Below are 22,773 nucleotides of genomic sequence, written 5' to 3'. Positions count from 1 at the left end.
TGAGGGGAGGGCTGAGTGGAGGGCTGAGGGCTGAGTGGAGGACTGAGGGCAGAGAGGAGGGTTGAGGGCTGAGGGCAGAGAGGAGGGTTGAGGGCAGAGAGGAGGGCTGAGGGGAGGGTTGAGGGCTGAGTGGAGGGCTGAGGGCAGAGAAGAGGGCTGAGAGGAGGGCTGAGAGGAGGGCTGAGGGCAGAGAGGAGGGCTGAGGGCAGAGAGGAGGGTTGAGGGCAGAGAGGAGGGTTGAGGGCAGAGAGGAGGGTTGAGGGCAGAGAGGAGGGTTGAGAGCTGAGTGGAGGGCTGAGGGCAGAGAGCTGAGTGGAGGGCTGAGGGGAGAGAGGAGGGCTGAGGGCAGAGAGGAGGGCTGAGAGCAGAGAGGAGGGCTGAGGGCTGAGTGGAGGGCTGAGGGCAGAGAGGAGGGCTGAGTGGAGGGCTGAGGGCAGAGAGGAGGGTTGAGGGCAGAGAGGAGAGATGAGGGCAGAGAGGAGGGCAGAGAGGAGGGCAGAGAGCTGAGAGGAGGGCTGAGGGCAGAGAGGAGGGCTGAGAGGAGGGCTGAGAGGAGGGTTGAGGGCAGAGAGGAGGGTTGAGGGCAGAGAGGAGGGTTGAGGGCTGAGGGCAGAGAGGTGCGTTGAGGGCAGAGAGGAGGGCTGAGAGGAGGGCAGAGAGGAGGGCTGAGGGCAGAGAGGAGGGCTGAGGGCTGAGTGGAGGGCTGAGGGCTGAGTGGAGGGCTGAGGGGAGGGTTGAGGGCTGAGTGGAGGGCTGAGGGCAGAGAGGAGGGTTAAGGGCAGAGAGGAGGGTTGAGGGCAGAGAGGAGGGTTGAGAGCTGAGTGGAGGGCTGGCAGAGAAGAGGGCTGAGGGCTGAATGGAGGGCTGAGGGCTGAGAGGAGGGCTGAGGGCTGTGAGGAGGGCTGAGTGGAGGGCTGAGAGGAGGGCTGAGGGCTGAGTGGAGGGCTGAGGGGAGGGCTGAGGGCAGAGAGGAGGGTTGAGGGCAGAGAGGAGGGTTGAGGGCTGAGAGGAGGGTTGAGGGCTGAGAGGAGGGTTGAGGGCAGAGAGGAGGGTTGAGAGCTGAGTGGAGGGCTGAGGGCAGAGAGCTGAGTGGAGGGCTGAGGGGAGAGAGGAGGGCTGAGGGCAGAGAGGAGGGCTGAGAGCAGAGAGGAGGGCTGAGGGCTGAGTGGAGGGCTGAGGGCAGAGAGGAGGGCTGAGGGGAGGGTTGAGGGCTGAGAGGGGGCTGAGTGGAGGGCTGAGAGGAGGACTGAGGGCTGAGTGGAGGGCTGAGGGCAGAGAGGAGGGTTGAGGGCAGAGAGGAGGGTTGAGGGCAGAGAGGAGGGTTGAGGGCTGAGTGGAGGGCTGGCAGAGAAGAGGGCTGAGTGGAGGGCTGAGTGGAGGGCTGAGGGGAGGGCTGAGGGCTGAGAGGAGGGCTGAGGGCTGAGTGGAGGGCTGAGAGGAGGATTGAGGGCAGAGAGATGGGCTGAGGGGAGGGCTGAGATGAGGGCAGAGAGGAGGGCTGAGGGCAGACAGGGTGGCATTGTTAAATGCTTCCATCTGACTTCACTTTCACATAGTCTAAATGATATGCTCAGATGAAGTTATGTTGAGCACCTTTGAGTACACTTTGCAGCAATAGCCCTACAACTCCTTCTGACGGACTAATGAGAACCTCTCCAACTAGACAAGAGATTTATAGTAAGCTATTCTGCTGCATTCTTTTCAGAGAAACCCCCTGTACGTTTACGATACAGTCCACTCATTTCAAGTATAAATCTATTTGAGTGACATCCTGCAGTGTTGAGGTTGTGGTCGACCAAGTAAGTATGAACATAACAGCCCTCAAGCTCTCAAAGACATTAACAAGTCATAAAATATGAAATATCATAAGAGGGTTGATGCTTGTCTTCCCTATTGCAGTGCTGTGTGGGCAGGATGCAGGACTGTAATATTGTAGACATATCACCTATGTCTCCACTCTCTAGCTCCTGTTAATAATGCCGTCTGTGAAATGAGTCCATGACCCAGTGGTTGATCAGAGCAGCCTCATGTTGGTTTTAATACAGTGGATCAGAGAGGAGAAGATAGGAGGCAGCAGGCTTTAATCATTGCAGCAGATGGCCCTTCTAGCTATTAATTTATTGACAGAGAGATAGAGAGACACAGAGAGAGAGAGACAGAGAGACACAGAGACAGAGAGAGACACAGAGAGACACACAGAGAGAGATAGAGAGACACCGAGAGAGAGAGAGAGAGAGAGACACAGAGAGAGAGAGAGAGACACAGAGAGAGAGACACACAGAGAGACAGAGACAGACACAGAGAGAGAGAGACATAGAGAGACACAGAGACAGAGAGAGACAGAGACAGAGAGAGACACAGAGAGAGAGAGACACAGAGAGACAGAGAGAGAGAGACAGAGAGAGAGACAGAAAGACACAGAGCGAGACACACAGAGAGAGACACAGAGACACAGAGAGAGAGAGAGAGAGAGAGAGAGAGAGAGACACACAGAGAGAGACACACAGAGAGACGCAGAGAGACACAGAGAGACACAGAGAGAGAGAGACAGAGAGAGAGAGACATATACATAGAAAGACACAGAGAGAGAGACAGAGAGACACAGAGAGAGACACATATACACACAGAGAGAGAGAGAGAGAGACACAGAGAGAGACACATATACACTGAGAGAGAGAGAGAGAGAGAGAAAGAGAGAGACACAGAGAGAGACACACAGGGAGAGACACAGAGAGAGACACAGAGAGAGAGAGACAGAGAGAGACGCAGAGAGAGAGAGACACAGAGATAGAGAGACACAGAGAGAGAGACACAGAGACACACAGAGAGAGACACAGAGACACCGAGAGAGAGACAGAGATAGACATAGAAAGACACAGAGAGAGAGACAGAGAGAGACACAGAGATGGAGAGACAGAGAGAGAGAGACAAAGAGATAGAGACAGAGATAGAGAGACACAGATAGAGAGACACACAGAGATAGAGAGAGAGAGACACAGAAAGAGCGACACAGAGAGAGACACAGAGAGAGAGAGACACAGAGAGTCACAGAGCGAGAGAGACACAGAGAGAGAGAGAGACACAGAGAGACAAGGTGATCCTGCAGAAAGAGGTGTTTGACTGGCTCAGTAATAACTCTACTCCGTGCTGTATTTTAGTCTGTCTCTGTCACACAGATGAAGCCCAGTTCCAGCAGCAGCCTGGGTAGACGACAGAGAACACAGAGAGTATGACAGAGTGTGTCTCGTGTGTGTGCACATGACATTGGTGTGCCACCGGTGTGTGTGTGTGTGTGTGTGTGTGTGTGTGTGTGTGTGTGTGTGTGTGTGTGTGTGTGTGTGTGTGTGTGTATCTGGGTCAATGATTGTGTGTGCTGAATGTGTAATTGGTGTGTGCTTGTGTGTCGTCAGTGTGTCGTCAGTGTGTGTGTGTGTGTGTGTGTGTGTGTGTGTGTGTGTGTGTGTGTGTGTGTGTGTGTGTGTGTGTGTGTGTATCTAGGTCGGTTCACCCACTGTTGTCCAGAGGTGAGCAGCTGATCTCTGTCAGGAACACCCTGGCCAGAGGCCTGAGGCATGATGTCCATCTGTCTCTGAGCAGGGGTTTACCCCCGTAGTGGAACAACCTCATGGCACAACACAGCTGCAAAACCTTTCCTAAGCAGTAATACAGTAACATTACTGGCAACAGAAGAGGTCAGGAGACTCAGGACATTCACTCTGTAGCCACGCAGGTACCCATGCACTGTACATGAGTATCTGGTGTGACTTAACGTCTTCCTTTTAGCTCCTAGTGGAGCAAACAGCATATTGGAGATGTGATTCACCTCTTCAGTGTTCTACTAGGCTAATTCCAATGACTGTCCCATTACTACACATACATTAATTCCACCAGGCCTGATAAGAGGATCCTTTCATTGTATTACTCCCATTCCTGACCTTGGCAAACAGACTAGAGTTGCATCAGCCACAGCTGACCTCTGATGAAAGAGAGAGACTAACATCCCATAATGATCTCCTGTGACCAGACAGACCATCTCACTCAGTCATGTCACTGTGACAACGCAAGTCCTTTCAGTCAGTCATGTGAGCAGACCAGGGCACATAATAAAATGGCACCCTATTCCCTATACTACGTTTGACCAGAGCACTATGGGCCCTGGTCAAAAGTAGTGCACTATATAGGGAACAGGGTGCCACTTTAGACGCACACCATGTCACCAGCCAGGTCCTTCCAGTCAGTCAGTCCCTCAGTCAGTCAGCCAGTCAGTCAGTCCCTCAGTCAGTCAGTCCCTCAGCCAGTCAGTCAGTCCCTCAGTCAGTCAGTCAGTCAGTCAGTCCCTCAGTCAGTCCCTCAGTCAGTCAGTCCCTCAGTCAGTCAGTCCCTCAGCCAGTCAGTCAGTCCCTCAGTCAGTCAGTCAGTCAGTCAGTCCCTCAGTCAGTCCCTCAGTCAGTCAGTCAGTCCATCAGTCAGTCAGTCACTCAGTCAGTCAGTCAGTCCCTCAGTCAGTCAGTCACTCAGTCAGTCAGTCACTCAGTCAGTCCCTCAGTCAGTCAGTCCCTCAGTCAGTCAGTCCCTCAGTCAGTCAGTCCCTCAGTCAGTCAGTCCCTCAGTCAGTCAGTCAGTCAGCCAGTCAGTCCCTCAGTCAGTCAGTCAGTCAGCCAGTCAGTCAGCCAGTCAGTCCCTCAGTCAGTCAGTCAGTAGAACAGGCTGTAATAGACGTAGTAGTGTTTCTAGACATAGGGCCTAGTGGTCAAATATGAGACCCACGTTCCTGAAATGTAATATGAGGATCATTGGGTTGGCAGCACGCGTTTCTCGCAGATAAATGTGACATAATTGGTTATTATGAAACTGGTTGTGTGATAAAAACATATCAAAAGTTAACTCAATCTTCTGTGAATCTGAAATACTGGGAGCCCAGTAACAGTCTCTGCTGTACTTTCAAACGTGTGTGTGTGTGTGTGTGTGTGTGTGTGTGTGTGTGTGTGTGTAACGATGGGACAGACCCAATCCAAGTGCGTGATGACAAGAGAAGACACTGTGTTCCCTTACTAAAAATGGGGAGGACCCAATGTGACTGCCCACAATGTGTTACTTCAACTTCACCATGGACTCAACACTCAAGTCTCCTCTTTCACCTAACAAAGTCAACTCAGAAACTACAGGTCCATAGAATTAAAGAAGCAACTGCCAACAGTCCAAAATGTTATTACCATGATAGGTAATTACTGTGTAATTACCATTTGAACATATTACCATGTAATTCCTCAGTGAATACCAGGTACGCCTAAATAGTAGACTGTTAAATAAAGTACAGCATGACCCAAAGATTCGTCTTTCATAACTGCTTCTTCAAAATGGGCTATGATTACATTCAGTTAGGGCTGTGGTTCCCAAACTGTGGGGCTAACCCTACTTAGCACTCAGAGACACGTCATTTCATCAGCGTGAACGTAGGAGAAGGAAGGACTGCCATGTTGTGCTGCTGTACTGAACATGACCTTTATGTTAGTTGGGATGTCTCAGAAATAGATAGAGATAATTCTCCTTCCACTCACCATGCTGCATGATCCCGTGTTCTAGAAGCCTCCGTCCAAGATGCTCCGCCTCCTCTCGGGTTGCCATCTCTCCCTCCACCAGCAGCCAATCGACAAGCTCGGAGGCCACCAGCGTCCGTTCAAACGTCTCACCCTCTTCTTCCCGAGTCGCTAGGATGGACGTCTCTGTGTTCATCATCAGCCTGTTGAGAAGGACAGATTTAGATTTTTATATAGACTACTTTATATTATGTGTAAATCAGTTGGATGTTGTTGTTGTTTTCCATACTGATTCAACACAATAACAGACTTTTCCATCAACCTCTATCTAAATCGTTATCTGTGCAGGCTTTTACTCCGACCTATAACAACACCTGATTTAGCTAATGAATGATTAGTAAAACTAGGTGTGTTAGCGTAGGGCTGGAGTCAAACCTTGCAGATGGGTAGCTCCCAAGTCCCCAGGAGGAGGGTAGCTTGACCACCCCTGTACTATTTATAAAGCTGGAATTCCAAGAAGAGCAGACGAGCTCTTCTAAGGTCAACAAGTTCAGTTATCCACAGCACCCTCCCACTGAGTGATCACGGTACAAGATAGATGTCAGTTATCCACAGCACCCTCCCACTGAGTGATCACGGTACAAGATAGATGTCAGTTATCCACAGCACCCTCCCACTGAGTGATCATGGTACAAGATAGATGTCACAATAGGACAAGGGTGGAATCCCAACAGACAGAGAATACACGTGCCGTGGTTGGCGCGCACACACACGATCTTAAATGGCGCCGGAGAAGATGGCTGCCGTTTTACAGCCCTCTAACCAATTGTACTATTATGTGTGTTTTTCCGCGTTATTTGTAATTTATTTTGTACATAATGTTTCTGCCATCGTCCCTTATAACCAAAAAGAGCTTCTGGATATCAGGACAGCTGTCACGTTCGTTTAAGGACGGGTCAGACCAAGGCGCAGCGTGAAATGCGTACATGTTTATTTAAATTATAAACACACGACAAAACAACAAACCAACGAAACGTGAAGTCCTAAGGCTACATACAAAACAAGCCTACTCACGGAACAAGATCCCACAACTAACTAGTGCCAATAGGCTGCCTAAGTATGATCCCCAATCAGAGACAACGAGCGACAGCTGTCTCTGATTGGGAATCACACCCGGCCAAACGCAGAACTACAACACCTAGACTGAAACATAGAAAACACACCATAGAACACCACACCCAGACTCAACATATAAGAGTCCCCTGAGTCAGGGTGTGACAGTACCCCCCCCCAAAGGTGCGGACTCCGACCGCACAACCTTTACATAACAGGGTAGGCATAACAGGGTGGGCATTCCGCCTCGGAGGCGGATCCGGCTCCAGGCGTGACGACCACATACTCTCCGCCTCCCTGTTGCGCCCCTGGTCTGGTCTGGACCTCGGCGCGCTGCTTCCCCTCTCCTTCCTCCCACGATACTCCAAGCCCTGTCTGGACCCTGGTGTGGGAGACCCCGAACCTGGAGAGGGGCTGACATCTGGGTCTGGACTGGAACCGCTGACCGGAGCTGGACCGGACGCCGGTGGAGCGGGCTGCTCTGGCTTCGGAGTGGAGCAGCTGACCGGAGCTGGATCAGGCACCGGTGGAGCGGACTACTCTGGCTCCGGAGTGGAGCCGCTGACCGGAGCTGGACTGGACCCCGGTAGAGCGGACTGCTCTGGCTCCGGAGTGGAGCAGCTGACCGGAGCTGGACAGGCACCAGTGGAGCGGACTGCTCTGGCTCCGGAGTGGAGCAGCTGACCGGTGCCGGACCAGGCACCGGTGGAATGGGCACGGGCCGTGCCGGACTGGGGACACGCACCACTGGCTTGGTGCGAGGAGCAGGAACAGGCCGGGCCGGACTGGCGACACGCACCACTGGCTTGGTGCGAGGAGCAGGAACGGGCCGGGCCGGACTGGGAACACGCACCACTGGCTTGGTGCGAGGAGCAGGAACGGGCCGGGCCGGACTGGCGACACGCACCACTGGCTTGGTGCGAGGAGCAGGAACAGGCCGGACCGGACTGGCGACACGCACCACTGGCTTGGTGCAAGGAGCAGGAACGGGCCGGGCCGTACTGGGAACACGCACCACTGGCCTGGTGCGAGGAGCAGGAACGGGCCGGACCGGACTGGGAAGGTGCACTGGTAACACAGTGCGTATCTCCGCATACCTGGGTTCCTTTATTAACCCCCGCTCCTTATGCTGCCTAACCAGCTCCTCTCTCCGTGCCTCTACTTCCTCCTTTTCCCTACGAGCCTCCTGCAGTGCCTCCTCTTGAATGGATCTGTCCCGCTCTATTCTAGCTATCAGCCCCCGTAATATGGTGGCCTCCTCTCTTACCCTGCCGATCCGATCCTTCTCTCTCTCTCGGCACTCCTCCTCCAGTGAGGACTCCTCCGGGAGCCCCCACGAGTTAGGGAACAGAAACTCATCGTCGTCGTCATCCTCCGACTCCTCAGTATAATACTGTTCCCACTCTTCTTCCCATGGTCGTAGGGACTCAATCTGGAAACCCACCGGGTGCAGTGGTCGGGGCTCTTCTCTCTCGCTCCCCGACCACCCCTTTAGCCCCCCCAAAACAATTTCTAGGGGCTGCTTCTCGGGCTTCCTCCTCGGCCGGCTTCTGTGTTGCCGTTGCTCCTCTCCTGCCTGGGCTTCCTTCTTCGCCCAGGGTCCTTTTCCCGCAAATATCTCCTCCCACGACCACATCTTCCCCACCTGTGTCCAAGGTGTTCGGTCCTCCTGGGCACGCTGCTTGGTCCGTGTTTGGTGGGATCTTCTGTCACGTTCGTTCAAGGACGGGTCAGACCAAGGCGCAGCGTGAAATGCGTACATGTTTATTTAAATTATAAACACACGACAAAACAACAAACCAACGAAACGTGAAGTCCTAAGGCTACACACAAAACAAGCCTACTCACGGAACAAGATCCCACAACTAACTAGTGCCAATAGGCTGCCTAAGTATGATCCCCAATCAGAGACAACGAGCGACAGCTGTCTCTGATTGGGAATCACACCCGGCCAAACGCAGAACTACAACACCTAGACTGAAACATAGAAAACACACCATAGAACACCACACCCAGACTCAACATATACGAGTCCCCTGAGTCAGGGCGTGACAACAGCGATTACTCACCTCGTATTGGACGAAGATTTTTTCTTCAACGAGGCGGCCGCAAAGGATATCCTACAGACACCTGACAAGGCCCAAATCCTGAGTGGCGCAGTGGTCTAAGGCACTGCATCGCAGTGCTAACTGTGCCACTAGAGATCCTGGTTCGAATCCAGGCTCTGTCGCAGCCGGCCGCGACCGGGAGACTCACGGGCGGCGCACAATTGGCCCAGCGTCGTCTAGGGGAGGGAATGGCCGGCAGGGATGTAGCTCAGTTGATAGAGCATGGCGTTTGCAACGCCAGGGTTGTGGGTTCGATTCCCACGGGGGGCCAGTATAAAAATAAAAAATGTAATCACTAACTGTAAGTTGCTCTGGATAAGAGCGTCTGCTAAATGACTAAAATGTAAAATGTAAAATGTAATTCGCATGAGGAAGAGACAGATATCGTGGACGTAGGTCAAGGTTCCTTGTAAGGATCCGACGGCGAGCGACTAAACTGCCTCTCCCATCAATCCTATTAGCCAATCTTCAATCATTGGAGAATAAATTGGATGTCCTAAGATTACGGTTATCCTACCAACGGGACATTAAAAACTGTAATATCTTATGTTTCACCGAGTCGTGGCTGAACGACGACATGGACAACATACAGCTAGCGGGCTATACACTACATCGGCAGGATAGAACGGCTGACTCCGGTAAGACAAGGGGTGGCGGTCCGTGTATATTTGTAAACAACAGCTGGTGCACAAAATCAAATACTAAGGAAGTCTCTAGGTTTTGCTCGCCTGAGGTAGAGTATCTTATGATAAGCTGTAGACCACACTATTTACCAAGAGAGTTTTCATCTATATTTTTCATAGCTGTCTATTTACCACCACAAACCAATGCTGGCATTAAGATTGCACTGAATGAGCTGTATAAGGCCATAAGTCAACAGGAAAACGCTCATCCAGAGGCAGCGCTCCTAGTGGCCGGGGACTTTAATGCAGGGAAACTTAAATCCGTTCTACCTCATTTCTACCAGCATGTTAAATGTACAACCAGAGGAAAAAAAACTCTAGACCACCTTTACTCCACACAGAGATGCAGACAAAGCTCTCCCTCGCCCTCCATTTGGCAAATCTGACCATAACTATATCCTCCTGATTCCTGCTTATAAGCAAAAACTAAAGCAGGAAGCACCAGTGACTCGGTTAATAAAAAAGTGGTCAGATGACGCAGATGCTAAGCTACAGGACTGTTTTGCTAGCACAGACTGGAACATGTTCCGGGATTCTTCAGATAGCATTGAGGAGTACACCACATCAGTCACTGGCTTCATCAATAAGTGCATCGATGATGTCATCCCCACAGTGACCGTACGTACATACCCCAACCAGAAGCCATGGATTACAGGAAACATCCGCACTGAGCTAAAGGGTAGAGCTGCCGCTTTCAAGGAGCGGGACTCTAACCCGGACGCTTACAGTGGGGGAAAAAAGTATTTAGTCAGCCACCAATTGTGCAAGTTCTCCCACTTAAAAAGATGAGAGAGGCCTGTAATTTTCATCATAGGTACACGTCAACTATGACAGAGAAATTGAGAAAAAAAAATCCAGAAAATCACATTGTAGGATTTTTAATGAATTTATTTGCAAATTATGGTGGAAAATAAGTATTTGGTCACCTACAAATAAGCAAGATTTCTGGCTCTCACAGACCTGTAACTTCTTCTTTAAGAGGCTCCTCTGTCCTCCACTCGTTACCTGTATTAATGGCATCTGTTTGAACTTGTTATCAGTATAAAAGACACCTGTCCACAACCTCAAACAGTCACACTCCAAACTCCACTATGGCCAAGACCAAAGAGCTGTCAAAGGACACCAGAAACAAAATTGTAGACCTGCACCAGGCTGGGAAGACTGAATCTGCAATAGGTAAGCAGCTTGGTTTGAAGAAATCAACTGTGGGAGCAATTATTAGGAAATGGAAGACATACAAGACCACTGATAATCTCCCTCGATCTGGGGCTCCACGCAAGATCTCACCCCGTGGGGTCAAAATGATCACAAGAACGGTGAGCAAAAATCCCAGAACCACACGGGGGGACCTAGTGAATGACCTGCAGAGAGCTGGGACCAAAGTAACAAAGCCTACCATCAGTAACACACTACGCCGCCAGGGACTCAAATCCTGCAGTGCCAGACGTGTCCCTCTGCTTAAGCCAGTACATGTCCAGGTCCGTCTGAAGTTTGCTAGAGTGCATTTGGATGATCCAGAAGAGGATTGAGAGAATGTCATATGGTCAGATGAAACCAAAATATAACTTTTTGGTAAAAACTCAACTCGTCGTGTTTGGAGGACAAAGAATGCTGAGTTGCATCCAAAGAACACCATACCTACTGTGAAGCATGGGGGTGGAAACATCATGCTTTGGGGCTGTTTTTCTGCAAAGGGACCAGGACGACTGATCTGTGTAAAGGAAAGAATGAATGGGGCCATGTATCGTGAGATTTTGATTGAAAACCTCCTTCCATCAGCAAGGGCATTGAAGATGAAACGTGGCTGGGTCTTTCAGCATGACAATGATCCCAAACACACCGCCCGGGCAACGAAGGAGTGGCTTCGTAAGAAGCATTTCAAGGTCCTGGAGTGGCCTAGCCAGTCTCCAGATCTCAACCCCATAGAAAATCTTTGGAGGGAGTTGAAAGTCTGTGTTGCCCAGCGACAGCCCCAAAACATCACTGCTCTAGAGGAGATCTGCATGGAGGAATGGGCCAAAATACCAGCAACAGTGTGTGAAAACCTTGTGAAGACTTACAGAAAACGTTTGACCTGTGTCATTGCCAACAAAGGGTATATGACAAAGTATTGAGAAACTTTTGTTATTGACCAAATACGTATTTTCCACCATAATTTGCAAATAAATTCATAAAAAATCCTTCAATGTGATTTTCTGGAAAGAAAATTCTCATTTAGTCTGTCATAGTTGACGTGTACCTATGATGAAAATTACAGGCCTCTCTCATCTTTTTAAGTGGGAGAACTTGCACAATTGGTGGCTGACTAAATACTTTTTTCCCCCACTGTATAAGAAATCCCGCTATGCCCTCTGACGAACCATCAAACAGGCAAAGAGTCAATACAGGACTAAGATTGAATCGTACTACACCGGCTCTGACGCTCGTCGGATGTGGCAGGGCTTGAAAACTATTACAGACTACAAAGGGAAGCACAGCCGCGAGCTGCCCAGTGACACAATACTTCCAGACGAGCTAAACCACTTCTATGCTCGCTTCGAGGCAAGCAACACTGAAGCATGCATGAGAGCACCAGCTGTTCCGGATGACTATGTGATCACGCTCTCCGTAGCCGATGTGAGTAAGACTTTTAAGCAGGTCAACATTCACAAGGCCACAGGGCCAGACGGATTACCAGGACGTGTACTCCGAGCATGTGCTGACCAACTGGCAAGTGTCTTCACTGACATTTTCAATATGTCCCTGACTGAGTCTGTAATACCAACATGTTTCAAGCAGACCACCATAGTCCCCGTGCCCAAGGGCTCTAAGATAACCGGCCTAAATGACTACCGACCCGTAGCACTGACGTCTGTAGCCATGAAGTGCTTTGAAAGGCTGGTCATGGCTCACATCAACACCATTATCCCAGAAACCCCAGACCCACTCCAATTTGCATACCGCCCCAACAGATCCACAGATGATGCAATCTCTACTGCACTCCACACTGCCCTTTCCCACCTGGACAAGAGGAACACCTACGTGAGAATGCTATTCATTGACTACAGCTCAGCATTCAACACCATAGTGCCCTCAAAGCTCATCACTAAGCTAAGGATCCTGGGACTAAACACCTCCCTCTGCAACTGGATCCTGGACTTCCTGACGGGCCGCCCCCAGGTGGTAGGTAACAACACATCTGCCACACTGATCCTCAACACGGGGGCCCCTCAGGGGTGCGTGCTCAGTCCCCTCCTGTACTCCCTGTTCACCCATGACTGCATGGCCAGGCACGACTCCAACACCATCATTAAGTTTGCCGACGACACAATAGTGGTAGGCCTGATCACCGACAACGATGAGACAGCCTATAGGGAGGAGGTCAGAGACCTGGCTGTGTGGTGCCAGGATAACAACCTCTCCCTCAACGTGACCAAGACAAAGGTGATGATTGTGGACTACAGGACTGAGCACGCCCCCATTCTCATTGACGGGGCTGTAGTGGAACAGGTTGAGAGCTTCAAGTTCCTTGGTGTCCACATCACCAACGAACTATCATGGTCCAAACACACCAAGACAGTCGTGAAGAGTGTACGACAAAGCCTATTCCCCCTAAGGAGACTGAAAAGATTTGGCATGGGTCCTCAGATTCTCAAAACATTCTACAGCTGCACCATCGAGAGCATGGTTGCATCACCGCCTGGTATGGCAACTGCTTGGCCTCCGACCGCAAGGCACTACAGAGGGTAGTGCGTACGGCCCAGTACATCACTGGGGCCAAGCTTCCTGCCTCCCAGGACCTCTATACCAGGCGGTGTCAGAGGAAGGCCCTCAAAATTGTCAAAGACTCCAGCCACCCTAGTCATAGACTGTTCTCTCTGCTACCGCACGGCAAGCGGTACCGGAGTGCCAAGTCTAGGTCCAAAAGACTTCTCAACAGCTTCTACCCCCAAGCCATAAGACTCCTGAACAGCTAATCATGGCTACCCAGACTATTTGCACTGCCCCCATACCCCATATTTTTACGCTGCTGCTACTCTGTTAATTATTTATGCGTGTCACTTTAACTCTACCCACATGTACATATTACTTCAACTACCTCAACTAGCCGGTGCCCCCGCACATTGACTCTGCACCGGTACCCCCCTGTATATATAGCCTCCCTACTGTTATTTTATTTTACTTCTGCTCTTTTATCTCAACACTTTTTTGTTGTTGTTTTATTTTACTTTTTTATTAAAAATAAATGCACTGTTGGTTAAGGGCTGTAAGTAAGCATTTCACTGTAATGTCTGCACCTGTTGTATTCGGCGCATGTGGCCAATAAAATTTGATTTGATTTGACACACACACACACACACACACTCGGTAAACATCAAGCCTGTGTGGAAACAGGTGGAGCTATGAGATACAGTATGAACAACGCAGTAAAAACTCAAATGTACATTTTTATTTTATTTTATTTTTACCTTTATTTAACCAGGTAAGCCAGTTGAGAACAAGTTCTCATTTACAACTGCGACCTGGCCAAGATAAAGCAAAGCAGTGCGATAAAAACAACAACACAGAGTTACATATGGGGTAAAAAAACATAAAGTCAAAAATATATATATACACAACAGAAAATATATATACAGTGTGTGCAAATGTAACAAGTTATGGAGGTAAGGCAATAAATAGGCTATAGTGCAAAATAATTACAATTAGTATTAACACTGGAATGTTAGATGTGCAAGAGATTATGTGCAAATAGAGATACTGGGGTGCAAAAGAGCAAAATAAATAACAATATAGGGATGAGGTAGTTGGGTGGGCTAATTTCAGATGGGCTGTGTACAGGTGCAGTGATCGGTAAGGTGCTCTGACAACTGATGCTTAAAGTTAGTGAGGGAGATAAGAGTGTCCAGCTTCAGAGATTTTTGCAATTCGTTCCAGTCATTGGCAGCAGAGAACTGGAAGGAATGGCGGCCAAAGGAGGTGTTGGCTTTGGGGATGACCAGTGAGATATACCTGCTGGAGCGCAGACTACGGGTGGGTGCTGCTATGGTGACCAATGAGCTAAGATAAGGCGGGGATTTGCCTAGCAGTGATTTATAGATGGCCTGGAGCCAGTGGGTTTGACGACGAACATGTAGTGAGGACCAGCCAACAAAAGCATACAGGTCACAGTGGTGGGTAGTGTATGGGGCTTTGGAGACAAAACGGATGGCACTGTGATAGACTACATCCAATTTGCTGAGTAGAGTGTTGGAGGCTATTTTGTAAATGACATCGCCGAAGTCAAGGATCGGTAGGATAGTCAGTTTTACGAGGGCATGTTTGGCAGCATGAGTGAAGGAGGCTTTGTTGCGAAATAGGAAGCTGATTCGAGATTTAACTTTGGATTGGAGATTCTTAATGTGAGTCTGGAAGGAGAGTTTAACCAGACACCTAGGTATTTGTAGTTGTCCACATACTCTAGGTCAGACCCGTCGAGAGTAGTGATTCTAGTCGGGTGGGCGGGTGCCAGCAGCGTTCGATTGAAGAGCATGCATTTAGTTTTACTAGTGTTTAAGAGCAGTTGGAGGCTACTGAAGGAGTGTTGTATTGCATTGAAGCTCGTTTGGAGGTTTGTTAACACAGTGTCCAATGAAGGGCCAGATGTATACAAAATGGTGTCGTCTGCGTAGAGGTGGATCTGAGAGTCACCAGCAGCAAGAGCGACATCATTGATATACACGGAGAAAAGAGTCAGCCCAAGAATTGAACCCTGTGGCACCCCCATAGAGACTGCCATAGGTCCAGACAACAGGCCCTCCAATTTGACACATTGAACTCTATCTGAGAAGTAGTTGGTGAACCAGGCGAGTCAGTCATTTGAGAAACCAAGGCTATTTAGTCTGCCAATAAGAATGCGGTGGTTGACAGAGTCGAAAGCCTTGGCCAGGTCGATGAAGACGGCTGCCCAGTACTGTCTATTATCGATCGCGGTTATAATATCGTTTAGGACCTTGAGCGTGGCTGAAGTGCACCCATGACCAGCTCGGAAACCGGATTGCATAGCGGAGAAGGTACAGTGGGATTCGAAATGGTCGGTGTTCTGTTTGTTAACTTGGCTTTCAAATACTTTCGAAAGGCAGGGCAGGATGGATATAGGTCTGTAACAGTTTGGATCTAGAGTGTCACCCCCTTTGAAGAGGGGGATGACCACGGCAGCTTTCCAATCTCTGGGGATCTCAGACGTTACGAAAGAGAGGTTGAACAGGCTAGTAATAGGGGTTGCGACAATTTCACTGTCACTGCTTGCATTGAAACAAAGGCAGACCACATCATAATGGGGTGGCTACAGTATTTTGAGTGTTTATCTTATTTTTCCAAGGCGGGGCACCGATTATTTCTTTCTTCATAACTGAATTCCTCTTTCCATGGATGCAATGACGTGTGACTGTTTGCTGACACATTATCACCTTATCACTGAGTCAACTAACCCACCCATTAACCTTGCTTTAGTCTTGATGCTTCACATGTGAAAGATTACCAAGCCCACATCTGGCCCACACACCCAGGATACATCCCAAAGAACACCCTGTTCCCAAGGGAAGTAATAGAGAGCCTTTCAGAACGCTGCATAAATCAGATCACATTTTGATCTCATCCACATCTGACCTAAAACCACCAGGCAGGTCTGGTCAGTCATTTAAAAGGACAACGCCAGGGGGCGGAGCTAGCATGTTGGAGTGAACGTCTGTGTGTGAGAGGCTCCCGCAACTTTTTTGCGAAATAATCTAACCTAACTTACTTTATTGCACTTGTTACAACAACCTTTTCTTTCTAATACAATATTGTAACTTTCTATGTGAAAATGCCTAGTAATAAGCGACCAAAGGACAATAAATCCACATCAGAGGCCTACTCCCCACCAAACAACGAGACAAACATGGCGGAAGGCACAGGTAACAACGTGACACTTACAGAACTTACCCGGGCTTTGGGAGAACTACGTGTTGCTATAGCGGAGGATCTTAAGGCTACTATTGCTGAACTGGACACTAAAATCGAGAGCACCATTCGAACGGTCGCTTCGCAGGGCCAGAGTATTGTGGACCTTGAGAAGGCTTCTGAATTCGGCGCTGGTAGGATCGACGAGTTAGAGAAGCTATGCACGTCATTGCAGGATAATGTGCAGAGGCTTTCTGTGAAAGTGGTCGACCTGGAGGGCAGATCCAGGCGTCATAACCTTCGCGTTGTGGGTCTGGCAGAAGGGGTGGAGGCGGGCTCTCGCCCCACCGACTTCTTCGCCAAGCTACTGAAGGATGCAATGGGACCGGATGTTTTGGCGTCGGATCCCCTACTGGACCGTGCACATCGCGCCCTTGTCCCAGTGCCTGGACCGGGCCAGCGTCCTCGCCCAGTAATCATCTGTTGTCACAGTTTCAAGACCAAGGATCTTATCCTGCGCGAGGCTCGAATGAGGGGCAACCTGTTACATAAAGGGCACCCCTTTCGTGTCTATGAGGACTATGCGCCCGATGTGGCAAAGCACCGCGCTGGCTACAGAGATGTCATGACCAAACTCTACAAACTCCATCTTCGCCCAGCCTTGCTCTTCCCTGCAAGACTAAGAATTACCCCGCCTTCCGGGGAGAAGATCTGGCTCTCCTCGGTTCTGGACGCAGAGAAGTTTGTCTGGGAATATACACCAATCCCCCGTACAGGTTAGAGTGCCTTGTCATTGTGTGTTAAGGTCTGCTCACGGACTCGAATCCATACCATACCATAACGGGTGAAACCGTATTAAACGGTCTCAGCAAGGGCTACCGAACATGTAATACGATGAGCTGACCAATGGAGGGCGGTCAGAGCTCTCACTTAACGTTAATTTCACTTTCATTCCGACTGGGCTTAGAGCGATGCCTGTTTGGGAGGCCTTCCAGGTCGGATCATTGACACTTTCGGATGGATATACTTATATTCCCCCATTTTTGTTTTGTTTTCGTTATTTATTTTTCAATTCTTACATTATTCCTGTGCGTACATATAATAATAATTATTTGTACTTTATTATTATTTTCTCTTAGCATTTTAGTATTATGTATGTGTATATTTTAAATTTGTATAGATTATTATTCTGGGGTATGCATGTTTGTGTACGTAGATGTGTGTGTATGGATGTGTGTGTGTATGCGTGTGTATGTATCTGTATATATTTAAGAATATTTATTTTATATGTATATATTTTTTTGGGTGTGTGTATGTATGTGTGCGTGTATACGTGTGTATATGTGTGTGTGTGCGCGTGTGTGCGTATATATATTCGTATGTGTGTGTGTGTATGTATGTAGGTATGCACATGTATGTATGTGTGTGTGTGTGTGTGTGTGTGGATGTGTATATGTATATGTGTGCACATATGTATATATAAATCACTATTTTTTTAAATTATTTGAAAATAATTTATGATTATTATTATTTTTACATTTTTAATTGTTTTACATTTTTATTTACTTTGTTATTTTTTTGATTGGGGGGTACGTTCAATTTATCAAAATCCTTGTTCCCTTCTCCTAACCCACAATATGTAACTGTCCTGCTGTCTATGTCAATATGTAACTGTACTGCTGTCTATGTCGGTTACTGATGGTTTATGTTTAGACCGGTATTGCTTAGCAATAGAATCTTGTGATGATACATCTTGCTTATCTCAGGGATTGACCCAAGATGAACCTTAAGTGCGCAATATGTTTAAGTTGCAACTTATTCTGTTTAGGTTTATTAGATGCTAATTGAACACTTTAAGTGCGGGAGCCTCCTCAGTTCATATGTTAGTAGAAGTTCTAGGATAGTGAGAGGTGAGCGCATAGTTGGGATTTTATTTGTGTTTTACCTCTTGTTCGAGGTCGCGCCGTGCTTTTTTGGCATCGGCCAGACAATGTGTTTGTTATTTTTATTTTCATATTTTTTTCTGTCCTATGTGTGTATGCCTGTTAAATGTGGGTTGATGGGGGGGGTAAAGGTTGGGGAAAGTAGGGGAACAGGGTGGAGAGTAAAGGTGCTTGCGGGGGGGAGGGGTGGGTTGGATACTGCTCGGGTGTAGGTGCTACATATGCTGATCGTGATGGTTTGGTGCGCTTTCTTACCTTTTTAGTGAGTTACATGTTATGCAGGCCACCATAGGAACTACAAATGAGAGGAGGGCGGGACTTACATTCACTTCCTGGAATGTCAAGGGTTTAAACGAACCAATTAAGAGAGGCAGGGTCCTAGCCCACTTGAAAGCACTTTCGTCTGATATTATATTTTTGCAAGAAACCCATCTGAAAAACAAATCTCATAACAGACTTAAATGTAAGTGGGTGGGACAAGTGTATCACTCTAACTTCTCTGCCAAAACGAGAGGCACAGCGATTCTGGTACGGAAAGGAATTCCCTTTCTACATAAAACCACTATTGTGGATAAAGAGGGTCGTTATGTGATCGTAATAGGAGAGATCCATTCTACTTCTGTAACTCTACTAAATATCTATGGGCCAAACATTGATAACCCCTCTTTTTTCAAAAGAGTCCTTGCCCTGATTCCAGATATCTCCCATACTAATCTGGTCATTGGAGGGGACCTTAACTGTGTACTAGACCAATATTTGGATAGATCCTCTACCCGGCGAACCCCTACCTCCTATTCAAGCGAATTCTTGAATACCTACATAAAAAATTCTAACTTATTTGATATATGGAGGATCTCTAATCCTACGGGTAGGGAATACTCCTTTTACTCTCATGTTCACAATGTATATACTCGAATTGACTACTTTTTGGTTGATGCTAAACTACTCCCCTATACCTGTAATGTGAGATATCATGATATTATAATCTCTGACCACAGTCCACTCACCTTCTCCCTGAGATTGGATGACATTGTACCAAACGAGAGGGTCTGGAGGTTGAATCCTCAGCTCCTCACAGAACCAACATTCTGTGAACATCTTAAAGACCAAATTACATTTTTCTTTGATACCAACGACAACACAGAGACTTCCCCAACATTATTGTGGGAAACGCTGAAGGCTTATTTGAGAGGCTGTATCATCTCCTTTCAGACTGCCAGGAGTAGGCAAAACAGAAAAAAATTGGTAGAACTGGAGGGACAAATTCACTTACTGGATAGGGAGAATGCTAGACATCCATCTATGGAGAAACATAAACAAATTATGTCTTTAAAATTTAAATACAATCAGATCCTCTCGGCTAAAATTGCTAAATCTTTTCTCTATGCCAAGCAAAAATATTTTGAGTTTGGTGACAAACCACACAAATTACTCGCCAGACAACTTCGAAAAAACGTGAGTGACCGAATGAGTCACAAAGTTAAATCTGCATCTGGGGAATTACTCTCCTCCCCCAAAGACATCAATGACAGATTCCGTCAGTTTTATGAGACTCTATATACATCTAAAGCGGATCCTAACCCCTTAATTATGCAAAACTTTTTGGAGGACTGTAATCTTCCTGCCCTGAACCAGGAAGACTCTAACTTCCTGAATAAGGAAATATCTCTTGAAGAAATTAGAGAAACAATTAAATCTCTAAAGAGTGGCAAGACCCCGGGCCCAGATGGATACCCTGGTGAATTCTATAAAACATTCAGCAACATGCTATCTCCCTACCTGCACAAAATGTTGGTTCGGGCCAATGAGGATGGAGCTCTCCCATCTACTTTGGATGAGGCGTTTATTACAGTTATACATAAGAAGGGTAAAGATCCGGAAGAGGTAGGGTCATACAGACCAATATCCCTCCTTAATACAGACCAAAAGATTTTAGCAAAAACTCTGGCTAACAGGCTTAGCACTTTAATTGGCAAATTGGTCCATTCGGACCAGACCGGCTTTATCCCTAATAGAAACTCATTCTTCAATCTCAGGCGCCTCTTCAACATTATGTATTCTCAGAGGTTACCTAACGTGGACCTTGCCGTTATATCTCTTGACGCCGAAAAGGCCTTTGACCAAGTTGAGTGGCCCTATCTATTCAAGGTCCTACAGAAATTTAATATTGGAGATGGGTTCATAAATTGGATCCAGCTTTTATATAGGAACCCCTGTGCGAGAATACTCACTAACCAATCAATGTCGCCCCGATTTAACCTTCACAGAGGGACAAGGCAGGGTTGTGCGCTGTCGCCTATGCTCTTCGCCCTAATTATTGAACCTCTCGCTCAAGCGATCAGATCTCACTCAGCAATACACGGCTATAATACTAAAGATACTCTAAATAAGATTTCCCTATACGCAGATGATATTCTCCTCTATGTAACAGAACCCCAAGCTAGTATTCCAGCTATTCTTGAGGTGATTAATTTGTTTGGTACCTTCTCGGGATACAGAATAAATTGGAACAAGAGTGAATTAATGCCCATACGGTTGCTAAACACCTCCTGGCTAGAACATCTTCCAGTTAAGTTATCTTCAGAAAAATTTATCTACCTTGGAATTGTAGTTACCAAACAATACTCCTTACTATTTAAAGAGAATTTCCCTTCTCTGATGCAAAATCTCAAGGCAAACATACAGTTTTGGAGAACTCTCCCAATTTCTCTGCTCGGAAGAATTAATGCCATTAAAATGGTCTTCCTCCCACAACTGCTCTACCTATACCAGAACATCCCAGTATTCATACCTAAATCATTTCATAAACAACTGGACTCTATTATCAATCCTTTCATCTGGGATTATAAAACACACAGGATAGGTAAAAAACCCCTATGTAAATCCAAGATGGAAGGAGGATTGTCTCTCCCAAATTTTATATTTTACTATTGGGCCGCTAACTTCCGCGCTGTTACGTTTTTGCTGGATGACGCAACCCCGCCATCCAGCTGGCTTAGCATGGAGCGGGAGGAGTGTCACCCCTTCTCTATTGGTGCCGTGATTTTGTCACCTGTCAATCTGGAGATGTCACTTTACCATAACAATCCTATTATACATAGCACAGTCCGAATCTGGAAGCAAATTAAAGTCCACTTTGAGCTTAGACCAATATCATTCATGCTCCCTGTTGCCAGGAATCCCTCCTTTGCCCCCTCTAACCTTGATAACACCTTTGAGCGATGGGGAGAGTTGGGGATAAGTACCATAGGGGATTTATATATAGGAGGGACCTTTGCTTCCTTTGAAGCGCTGAGGGAAACTTATAACCTTCCCAGAAGTAACTTTTTCAGATACCTACAAATTAGAGACTATGTTAGAAAACACCTCCCAACATTTGAGAATGCTAAACCTTCCATGTTTGACGGATGCATAAAAATATGCCCCACCTCAGACAAACTGATATCTCGTCTATATGACGCTTTTCAATCTGTTAGCGCACCCTCTACTGATGCCATTAAGGCAAAATGGGAGGAAGAACTAGGGACTGATATCTCGGTGGCAGACTGGGAGGATAGCTTGCAGTATATCCACACCTGCTCCATTAACTCCAGACATCGTCTCATACAATTTAAGGTATTACACAGATTACACTACTCCAAAACTAAACTGCATAGGATATTTCCTGATACATCCCCTATGTGTGATAAATGTCAGGCTGAGCAGGGTACACTACTCCACTGCTTTGCCCTATGCTCTAGTCTGTATGGTTATTGGTGTGGAATATTTGGGGTCCTCTCTGAAGTTCTGGAGACTTCAATAGACCCAGACCCGCTTCTGATAATCCTGGGAGTGTCCGATTCCCTAAACGGATTAACCAACTCCCAAAAACAACTCATCTCTTACAGTCTCATTTCGGCAAAAAAATTAATCTTGTTGTTTTGGAAAAGGAGGGAAGCGCCCTCTACCAAATTATGGCTCAGCGAAGTGGCAAAAACTGTACACTTAGAAAGAATTAGATATATTCTGAACAATAAATTATCAACATTTGATCAAATCTGGCAGCCTTTCCTCTCTTACCTGGACCAGTCGGTGCTGTGAATTTGTACTTTTTAACGCACTCTCAATTGTCATATTGTAATCTACCTTTGGGCAGCGTGTGCTGGCCCCGACACTCGAGCAGTCGGGAGGGGAATAGGGTGGAATAGGAAGGGGGGGGGGATAAAAGGGGGTATAAGTGGGGAGGTTACATCTACCCTTTTTCTTTCTACCTGTCCCTGTTCTGTATGTCGTGTTTTGTAATATTTGTTTTGTGTCCAGAACTCTGGGTCTTGTTGTTCATGTCTGTTCTCTTATGTTTAGATAAGAACTGTACACATGTCTTTCATACCTATACACCATTCTTGTGTGTGTTCAATAAAAAATATTTGAACGAAAAGGACAACTCCGCCACTTTATAACCAGTTACATTTTAGTCATTTAGCAGACGCTCTTATCCAGAGCGACTTACAGT

At 47.5% G+C, this 22,773-nt stretch overlaps 1 protein-coding gene across 1 annotated transcript in view; it reads right to left on the bottom strand.

The window, feature by feature from the left end:
* Positions 1-22,773, bottom strand: part of deptor (DEP domain containing MTOR-interacting protein) — an 82,451-nt gene that overhangs the window by 47,014 nt on the left and 12,664 nt on the right. Inside the window, exon 5 of the mRNA XM_084157742.1 lies at positions 5,559-5,740. Within this exon, the coding sequence (XP_084013868.1) occupies positions 5,559-5,740 (182 nt within the window). The remainder of the gene's footprint in view (positions 1-5,558; positions 5,741-22,773) is intronic.

This window comes from Coregonus lavaretus (assembly GCF_964263955.1).
Source record: "Coregonus lavaretus genome assembly, chromosome: 3".
NCBI lineage: Eukaryota > Metazoa > Chordata > Actinopteri > Salmoniformes > Salmonidae > Coregonus > Coregonus lavaretus.
This window is presented reverse-complemented; position numbering and strand designations above follow the sequence as displayed.